Here is a 10,272-nt window from a genome sequence, read left to right as displayed (position 1 = left end):
TCCTTCCCCTCCGAGGCTGACCTGATTCCAACAGCACTCTGGTCGCCAGTATCTTCTCCACGCTCCTCAGTCATCCCTGACTCTCACAACCTCTGACATGCCCCAGGATCCCCACAGCTCTTCCTCTGCAGGGGGTGAGGTGCCTCCCATCAGACCTGGTCCGTTGGCTGGAGGGTAATCAGTGACTGTGACTCAGCAGTGAGAAATCTCATGAGTGGTAAATGCCAAGGCAGGCACCTGCACGGCTTCCCTTGTTACACACATAAACACCACGTGGTGCTTCAGGGACTGCTACACAGGAGCAGCTCGCAAGCTGAGAATATGCTCGTTGTATAATGAAAGTGGGCAACTCTGCAACATGTGGGGGCCTAGATAAATACAGCTGCTGTGTTCAGGGACCACTGGTAGGTGACTGAAGCAATGGACCACTGGGACCGAGATGTTAAACCCAGGATGCTCTGGGACCATTTTCTAGCCATTTCTGTTTGTCATTGATGGTGAGGGATTGTACATTCTATCCTCAGTACAGAGATTTTATGGGCTCAAGTCATTATTTCTCTCACCTAAAACATTCATCCATGCAGAGCCTTCTGTAAGCTCAGGTTCGAGTTTGCAGGCAAAATGCGTCCAACTGACTCCTGAGTACATATTCGCAGATTCCAAGGCCACAAGGGACCATTGGATTCATCTTGTCTGTATAACATAGGCCTGAGATTTTCCCCAAAATTATTCCTAGAGCAGAGCTTTCAGAGAAACATCGAACCTTGATTTCAAAATTCTCACTGACGAATAACCCACCATGACCCTTGGTAAATTGTTCTAATGGTTAAGTACTCTCTTTTCTTAAAAAATGTATGCCTTATTTTCAGTCAGAATTTCTTTAACATCAACTTCCATTCACTGGATTGTGTTACTCCTCTGTATGCTAGGATGAGAAACAGACTATTAAATATTGGCTCCAAGTATAGGTACTTAGAAACTATCATCAAGTCGCCCCTTAATCATCTTTTTTAAACTAAATAGATTGTGATCTTTGAGCCTATCGGGATAAGGCAGGTTTTCTAATTTTTTACTAGTTCTTGTGATTCTTCTCTGAACTCTCTTCAGAGTGTCCACACCCATATTTAATCATGGACACCAGAACTGGACATAGGATTCCATCAGCAGTCACTTGAGTGCCTCCCATATCTTGTTCAGAGTCATTGCGCGTCCAATGAGAGTCTCGCATCGTGTAAGCACTGCAAACATTCATTGTTCCTAGATGTAGATATCGACATAGCTTTATTAGAATACATATTCTTTCCTTTGCCTCAGTTTACCAACCACTCTGGATTGCTCTGAAACAGTGACCTGTCCTCTTCATTATTTACCATCCCCCATTTTTTATGTCAGCTGCAACTTCATCAATATTCAGGTATGAGAAGGGCTAGCAGCTGAAGTTGCTGACACGTGTCTCTACGTATAATTGTCAGATAAAACTGTAACTTATGTCTCATGCAAAGCTGGGTTACCAAAAGAAACAAGGGAAGTAAGAGAGGTGCAGGCTTGTAGCCCTAAATATCAAGGCCTTGTGCCCCTCATGCCCATTCTGTTGAGCACAAAGTCATCACCCAGCATGATTATGTCTGTTTCCATGGGGGAAACTTGGCTCCTTTCCAACATAGGAATGTCATCGTGGATTAGATCAATGGTCCATCTAGTCCAGTGTCCTCTCTTTGAAAGTGACAGCTGCCAGTGCTGCAGTAGAAGTTGCAACAAACCCAGCAGTGGGTGGATGGGGGCGGGAGGGTGACCTTACCACCATGAGGGCATCACCCTTATGCCTAACAGCTAGAGTCTGGCTTGTGCCCTGAAACACGGGGGTGAATAACCTTTCCAAAAAATTTATTTAGCTGTAATTATTATAACCGGATAATCTCACTATCCATGTAAATGTCCAAGCTTAGTGCATGGCCTCAACTAACTCTCGTGGCAATGAATTCCTCAGTCTAATTAGGCATTTAACGAAGAAAGCATTCATTTTTAACTGCTTTTATTTTGACACATTTCAGTTTAATTGAATATGCTCTTGAACTTGTGTTATGAGACAGGGAGAACACATTCTCTATCTACTCTCTACCAGTCAGTATTTTATAGACTTTTCTTGTGTTCCCTTTTGTTCTTCTCCTTTGTAAGGTAACAATCCCAGTGTTTTTAACATTCTTCTGTAAGAGAGTTTCCCTAGGTCTTTGACCATTCTCATTGCCCTTCCCTGAACCCCTCTAGTTCTGCAATCTTCTATGTGAGAACCGTGCCAGTACCACATAGATGAGTTCAGAGGATAATGAAACATTGACTAATTGATTTCATGGTATTGTATTTTCCATATTATGCCATCTCCCACTCCTCCTGGATGTCAATGTTGTGCTTAGTTCCTGTCTATGCTTGCACTGTGAGCAGGATTTCACAGAGCTCTGTACCATGACATCCAGGTCACTGAACCCTTAACCTTATAAGGTGTTTGAGGACTTCAAGCTTTTCCCTCCAATGGATATACACGTTGCAGTTATTGACACTGAAGTTCATCTGCCTTTATGCTATCCATTCACCTGGCTTGTTTAGCTGCCTCTCAGGACTTTTCTGGACTTGACAATAACCTAAATAATCTGGTGCCATTTGCAAATGTTGTCACCTCACTGCTCACCCCCCGTGCTAGATTATTAATAGCCATCAAATATTTACTGCAGTATTTGTTATAATGTGCGTAACCCCCATTGCTGTGCATCTCTCCCTCACAGACATCTTGAGCATTTCTGACACCGATCGACTCTTCGACTACTTCATGGCATCTTTCAACCTCACCTCCTCTGACCCTTCAGCATTCACCCTAATGGGCATCCCTGGCCTGGAAGCTGTCCACATATTGATTTCCATTCCTTTCTGTATGTTCTACATTATTGGTCTGTTGGGAAATTTCACTGTTCTCTTTGTTGTAGGGAAAGAGCAGACCCTGCACAAGCCGATGTACCTGCTGCTCTGCATGCTGGCGCTTACAGACATGAGCATTTCTACCTCCGTTGTGCCAAAGGCACTGTGTATATTTTGGTTCAATTTGAAGGACATTACTGTGGGTGGCTGCCTCTCCCAGATGTTCTTCCTTCACACAGCTTCTGTTACGCACTCAGCCATCCTCGTGACAATGGCCTTCGATCGCTACGTTGCCATATGTAACCCTCTGAGATACGCCACCATCCTCACCAATGCACGAATAGCTAAGCTCGGGCTTGTGGGTTTGGTAAGAGCTGTTCTCTTCATTCTGCCTGCCCCCCTGCTCCTGAGCAGACAGCCATTCTGTGCCAACCGCATTATCCCCCACACGCACTGTGACTACATGGCTGTGGCAAAGATGTCATGTGTGGACATCAAAGCCTACGGGACTTACAACTTGATAACAGCACTTGTAGTCATTGGGTTTGACCTGATGCTCAATGCCTTGTCCTACAGTCTGATCATCAGGGCTGTCCTCAGAATCTCCTCCAAAAAAGCCTACCAGAAAGCCCTCAACACTTGTACAGCCCACATCTGTGTGATGCTGACATATTATACCCCTGGCCTTTTCTCCAATCTCGCATACCAGTTTGGTCAAGGCATCGCTCCTCATGTTCACATCATCTCGGCTGACCTCTATCTCCTCATCCCTCCCATGCTCAACCCGATCATTTATGGGGTCAAAACCAAAGAGTTTCTAGACAAAGTGGGCATATACACCTGCAAAATGTGATTGCCTGCTGTCATTGACTTTAAACTTGTATGACAAGAGAGGTAAAGGATATCTCCTCATTAATCAAGGGTGCTGTATCCTAGCTTGTCTGAACGCAGCATTGTGGAAGTTCACATTCTGAGAAATTCCTCATACTTAACATCTTATCACTTCATGACCAAACACTGCTCTCTTGATTGCTGTGATCCCTCTCTCTGTCCATCACCTGATCACTGTCAGCATCACCCATCAGCACTGCCCTCCATACACAATGACACTCTCCCTTTCCATGACTTCCGGACCACCAGAAGATGCTGCAGCTCTCTGATGCAAGGAGGCTTTCCTTGAGACCCTGTGTGAACAGGGTTCTTCATCAGTTTGACGAACTGAAGCTGTGATTTCTGATAGCCAAAAACAAAGAAAGCAACTACAATGCTGATCTTCTTTAGCACACGTACAATGATCTGGTGAACAAAATTTATCTGAGTTTTCTAATTCCAATCCTTCAGGAGGCCTGGAGGATAATCCAAAAATTTCAGATGGAAAGTGTGAATACAGGAAAATGGCTGCAGGGATTGAGGACATTCAACTAGAGCTTGTTGGTGAGACTTGCGAAACCCTGTGTTTTTTAGAAACGGATTGCTGTGTTAAACTCCGACGTCAACTTGGAGTCTAATTACTTATTGCTTTGCACAGTCAATTTTCACATTGCTTTTCAGCTGGACCTTTCAAAATACACATGAACCCTTCCTGGTGTCAAAGAAGTCAAAAGTTGGTGTTGAGGTTTCATGTTGGATTTTCTGAAAGAGAGATTGCCACCAACCATGCTAAGTCCTTCTACTGTGCTCTGCCCTGCATGAACTTTATTGGTGAATTTCTAATTTTTGCCATTTTATTTCTGGAGATCTTGGATATTTGGAGCAGAAGTGGAGAGTTTTGCCGGTGGTTCATTGGCCTCATACTCAGAATAACCATTTGGAGCAGTTTTGGGATGAAGGTCTCAAATACACGGATGCTGCTGATGACAAAGACTTCAATGAACTTGGCTTTTTCACTCTGTTGTTGCTGTCACTACCTTTTAGCAATGCTGCAGTTGGAAGATTGTTTTCGCAGATGAACTTGACAAAAACTTTTATTAATAATAAGAGATATATCTATCTCCTGGAACTGGAAGCAGCCTTGAAAATTCATTGAACCCAGCCCCCTGTCTTCATTAGCAGGACCAAGTACTGATTTCTTTTCCCCAGATGGCCCCCTCAAGGATTGAACTCACAACCTTGGTTTTAGCAGATCAGTGCTCAATCCTCTGAGGTATCTCTTTTTGTGAGAAAAGATGCAGGAGGAGCTTTTAGAAAACATTCTTCATGTTAGGCATCTATGCAATGACAAAAATTTTTGTAAACATTTTGCCCCAGCAAAAGAAATGATTGCACTGGTCACTAGTGTTATGTACAACCAGCACCAGAAGCATTCTACTTCTGAAGAAGACAATGAGGATGTAATGTTGCTGTCATAAACAGATAGCTAAGGGTTAACGTCTCTTTCACCTGGAAAGAAGTATCTGAACCACTTGACCAGAGGACCAATCAGGAAACAGGATTTTTTTCAACTCTGGGTGGAGGGAATTTTGTGTCTGAGTCTTTGTCTGTCTGCCTGCTTTTCTCTCAGCTTTGAGAAGTGATTTCTGTTTTCTAATCTTCTATTTCCAAGTGTGAGTACCAAACATGGTTTTGTTGTTTTTGTATTCACATGTCTATAGTGGCTGGAGTGCTTTGATTTGTATTCTTTTTGAATAAGGCTGTTTATTCAATATTCTTTTAAGCAATTGACCCTGTATTTGTCACCTTAATACAGAGAGACCATTTTTTATGTATTTTTCTTTCTTTTTTTATATAAAGCTTTCTTTTGAGACCTGTTGGAGTTTTTCTTTAGTGGGGAACTTTAGGGAAATTGAGTCTGTACTCACCAGGGAATTGGTGAGAGGAAGAAATCAGGGGGAGATCTGTGTGTGTTGGATTTGCTAGCCTGATTTTGCATTCCCTCTGGGTGAAGAGGAAAGTGCTTTTGTTTCCAGGACTGGAATTACAGAGGGTGGACTCCCTATGCTTGGATTCACGGAGGTTGCTTCTGTGTATCTCTCCAGGAGCACCTGGAGGGGGGAAGGGAAAAAGGATTATTTCCCTTTGTTGTGAGACTCAAGGGATTTGGGTCTTGGGGTCCCCAGGGAAGGTTTTTGTGGGGACCAGAGTGCCCCAAAACACTCTAATTTTTTGGGTAGTGGCAGCCGTACCAGGTCCAAGCTGGTAACTAAGCTTGGAGGTTTTCATGCTAACCCCCATATTTTGGACGCTAAGGTCCAAATCTGGGACTAAGTTATGACAGTTGCCTTTTAGCGTCTAACAGTAAGAAGCTAATTCAACTCAAAATATAGACAATGACTGCAGTCATTGAATGCAATTAGAAATAAATAATACAATAATGATATTGTTGTTTTTACACTCCATATATTTTGGGCTACTTTTGGGCTATTTTTAACTCTGTCGTTTGCTGTTTTTCATTTGAAACAGCTGCCAGTCCTCAAGCAGGATGCAAGTACCAGTATTGGGGGGTTGATTTTGAATTTGATCATCATCTCGTAGCTTTTTTGTTAATGTGGACAAACTCCTGCTTGGGTTTGTAGCTCTTTTTTTAAAATCACATCTGTACTAGATAGCTAAAGAAAATCTTTCATTTGTTAGTTAATGTATAGACCAATGTGTTAATAAAAATTAAAAAAAAACAACTTTGTTTCAATAAATAGATTGAGCATTTTAGGTTATTTTTTAAGTGATTTGAGGCTATTCATGCAGAGGAAATTTGGCAAACTTCCTCAGGCTGAGGAAGAGGCAGAGCAGCAACAGCCAGAAACACAAGGGCCAGAGAAGCAGGCCGAAAGGCAGAGTTGGGCTGGAGCCAGAGAAGCAGCACTGAGCCAGAAGATTTAGGGTTGGGCCAGAGACAGAGCAGCAGTGCTGAGGCAGAGCTGGGGAGCTGCAGTTGGAGCAGACCACAACTGGGAGCTGGGTGAGCACAGACCAGCTGTGACAAAGGGATGCCCAGCTGAGAGACAGCAGGGAGCTGCAGAGCCAGAGCCAGGATTGAGGATGCTGGCCTGGGCACAAGGAACATGGCAGGTGAGCATGATGAGCAGCTGAGAAGAGCAAGTTGGGCAGAGGGTCCAGCACAGGAAGATGTCACCAGACAAGAAGGCCTGGGAGGCTGGACTCATAATGGGGGACATGAATGAATGAGGGGTGATTTGATAGCTGCCTTCAACTACCTGAAAGGGGGCTCCAAAGAGGATGGATCTAAACTGTTCTAAGTGGTACCTGATGATAGAACAAGGAGTAATTGTCTCAAGTTGCAGTGGGGGAGGTTTAGGTTGGATATTAGGAAAAAGTTTTTCACTAGGAGGGTGGTGAAGCACTGGAATGGGTTCCCTAGGAAGGTGGTGGAATCTCCTTCCTTAGAGGTTTTTAAGGTCAGGCTTGACAAAGCCCTGGCTGGGATGATTTAGTTGGGAATTGGTCCTGCTTTGAGCAGGGAGTTGGACTAGATGACATGCTCAGGTCCCTTCCAACCCTGAGATTCTATGATTCTATGGGTATGTCTACACTATCATCTTACACTACTAGCAGTCGATTTTTTAGAAATCAGTTTGATACAGTGGATTGTGTGCATCCCCACTAAGCATATTAAGTCATCGGAGTGCATCCATAGTACAGAGGCAAGCGTTGACTTTCAGAGCATTGCACTGTGGTAGCAATCCCACAGTTCCCGCAGTCTCCGCCACCCACTGGAATTCTGGATTACTCTCCCAATACCTGATGGGGCAAAAACATTGTCGTGGGTGGTTTTGGGTACATGTCACCAGGCTCCCCTCCCTCAGTGAGAGCAATGACAGAGAATCGTTTCATGCCTTTTTTTCTGCGCAGATGCCATACAACGGCAAGCATGGAGCCCGCTCAGATTGCCGCAGCAGTTATGAGCCCTGTAAACATCACGCACATTATACTGCAGTGTATGCAGCACCAGAACCTGCAAAAGCAAATGAGGAGGCAATGGCAGTGTGGTGACAAAAGTGATGAGGGCAGGGACACATAATTCTCTCAGAGCACAGGCCCTGGCAATTTGGACATCATGGTGGCAATGAGACAGGTTCATGCCATGGAACGCCGATTCTGGGCCGGGAAAACAAGCACAGACTTGTGGGACCGCATAATGTTGCAGGTCTGGGATGATTCCCAGTGGCTGTGAAACTTTTGCATGCATAAGGGTACTTTCATATGCATAAGAACATTTTCATGCTCCTTCTTTAGAGATTTTTAAGGCTCAGTTTGACAAAGCCCTGGCTGGGATGATTTAGTTGGAATTGGTCATGCTTTGAGCAGGGGGATGGACTAGATGATTTTCTGAGGTCTCTTCCAACCCTAATCTTCTATGATTCTATGAAGAGAGCACCCTAGGGTGGGGAAACCCAAGGTCCTGTCCTATGTGAACACGATGAGACTGGGGGTTCAGCGTCCCAGGAATCCTAGGCCTTGCCATATCACCATTACAAGGACTGCCACACAGGAGAGTGGAAGAGGAGCCCTTTTGATCAGGCAAGCCTCTGGGTAAAAGGAGTGGGAGTGGGGACTCAGACCATTGTGCTAGCCAATTCCTGTGGGGTAATACGGAAGCCAGGAAAGTTTCCCACAATAGTTGCGGAAGTGGGAGAAACTGTTGGGTTGGATTTTAGTGACATGTAAAGAGATATGTAAGGTGTGAAATATTCATGTAAATAATAAAAGCTGAAATGTTTAACTTTGTGGGGCAACTTTCTGCATAATATGTATATAACATCACTGCACGAGACAGCTTCCCAGAGACTGGTGTCATATAAAACCTTTTTCCTGTACTATTTTATTATGGGCAGTAAACCTGACATTGATTATTCATAGAATCACAGAATCACAGAAGACTAGTGTTGGAAGAGACCTGAGGAGGTCATCTAGTTCAACCCCAACTACATCATCTTAGCCATGGCTTTGTCAACCCAGATCTTAAAAAGTTTCTAAGGATGGAGATTCCACCACCTCCCTAGGTAACCCATTTTATTTGGCCTCTTGAACAAAGTTCATATCATATGAAAGATTGTTCAAGGAATTGACTACACAATTTATCAGCAACCAGTATGAATCACATCTTTCTCTCAGATTTTGGTATTTAGACACAATGAAGGCATCCACAGATATCATTCTCCTGCGCAAAAATGCTGTTGAAATGCTGTGGTTCTGGCTGATGCTTCTCTGCCTCCAGCTCACCTGGAGGTGATTTGCCAGATTTCTGCTGCATTAATAGCCCAATTTAACTTAGAAGCCAACTCCAAAGTAGCCCTATCAATTTCTTAAAATATTTCTTCAGATATCTAGTACAGATTTGATATTTTCAAAAACTGCTTCAAGCCCCAGCAGGAGTTTGTCTCCGTCAGAAACAAAGCTAAGAGATGACCATCAAATTCAATATTAAAACCCCACTACTGGTACTTGAATCCTGATTGAGGGTTGGGAGGTGTTTCAAACAAAAAAGGGTGAATGACAGATTTTAAACTAGCCAAAAAGTAGCCCAAAACATATGTAGTGTAAAACAAAACAAAACAAACCCAGTAACATTACTATATTATTTATGTATAATTACATTCAGTGATGATAGTCAATGTCCATATTTTGAGTTGAATTAGTTTGTTATTGTTAGTCTCTAAAAGGCAACATTTCATCCTAACAGTCTTTGTCGGCAGTAGAATGCTTCTGCTGTTGGTCGTACATATCAGCAGTGACCAGTGCAATCATTTGGGTTGAACACATTCTGAAGTACACACTCCTCAAATCCAGGGTAACACAGTCATGTTCTCAAAAACACACTGTTTCACAACTCTTGCCTACAAGCTTTAGTAGAATGTCCTCATTTCTTGCAGCAGCTTTCCTATACTAGCACCCTCCAACTGACACTTTTGGTTTATCCTCCAGGATTCCTGAATGATTGGAAGTAGAAAAAACAGGTACATTTTGTTTACTGGATTACAGCACATATGTTAAAGATGTTCAGCATTGTAGTATCTTTCTTTGTCTTTGGCTCTCTGAAGCTCTTTTGGCTTCCATAATTCTGAATTGAGCCAGAACCCTATTCACACAGGGACTAATGGAAAGCCACCTTGCATCAGAAAGCTGCAGTATCTTCTAGTTGTCTTGAAATCATGGAAAGGATGATGGACAGCGTATGTGGGGGTGGGGGCTGATGTGTGATGCTGAAAGAGGTCAGGTTATGGTCAGAGAGAGATTCAGGAACAGAGAGAGCAGTGCTTGGTCATGGTGTGATAAGACATTAGGTATGAGGAACTTCTCAGACTGTGAACCTCCACAATGCTGAGCTCGGCAAAACTGGCACCCCTGATTGATGAAGAGATCTCCTTTCCCCCTCTTGTCACACAGATTTAAAGTCAGGGCCGCAGGTGA

The 10,272-nt window shown here is 43.5% G+C and overlaps 1 protein-coding gene across 1 annotated transcript; it reads left to right on the top strand.

Moving 5' to 3' along the window:
* The first annotated feature begins 2,821 nt into the window (after positions 1-2,821).
* On the top strand, positions 2,822-3,760 carry LOC127056997 (olfactory receptor 52N4-like). Its single transcript, XM_050965595.1, has one exon. It carries the CDS (start codon positions 2,822-2,824, stop codon positions 3,758-3,760), a length of 939 nt encoding a protein of 312 aa, XP_050821552.1.
* Positions 3,761-10,272: the final 6,512 nt, after the last annotated feature.

This window comes from Gopherus flavomarginatus, chromosome 1, assembly GCF_025201925.1.
Source record: "Gopherus flavomarginatus isolate rGopFla2 chromosome 1, rGopFla2.mat.asm, whole genome shotgun sequence".
NCBI classification, from domain to species: Eukaryota; Metazoa; Chordata; order Testudines; family Testudinidae; genus Gopherus; species Gopherus flavomarginatus.
Note: the sequence above shows the minus strand (reverse complement) of the source record. Positions and strands in the feature narration are given on the sequence as shown.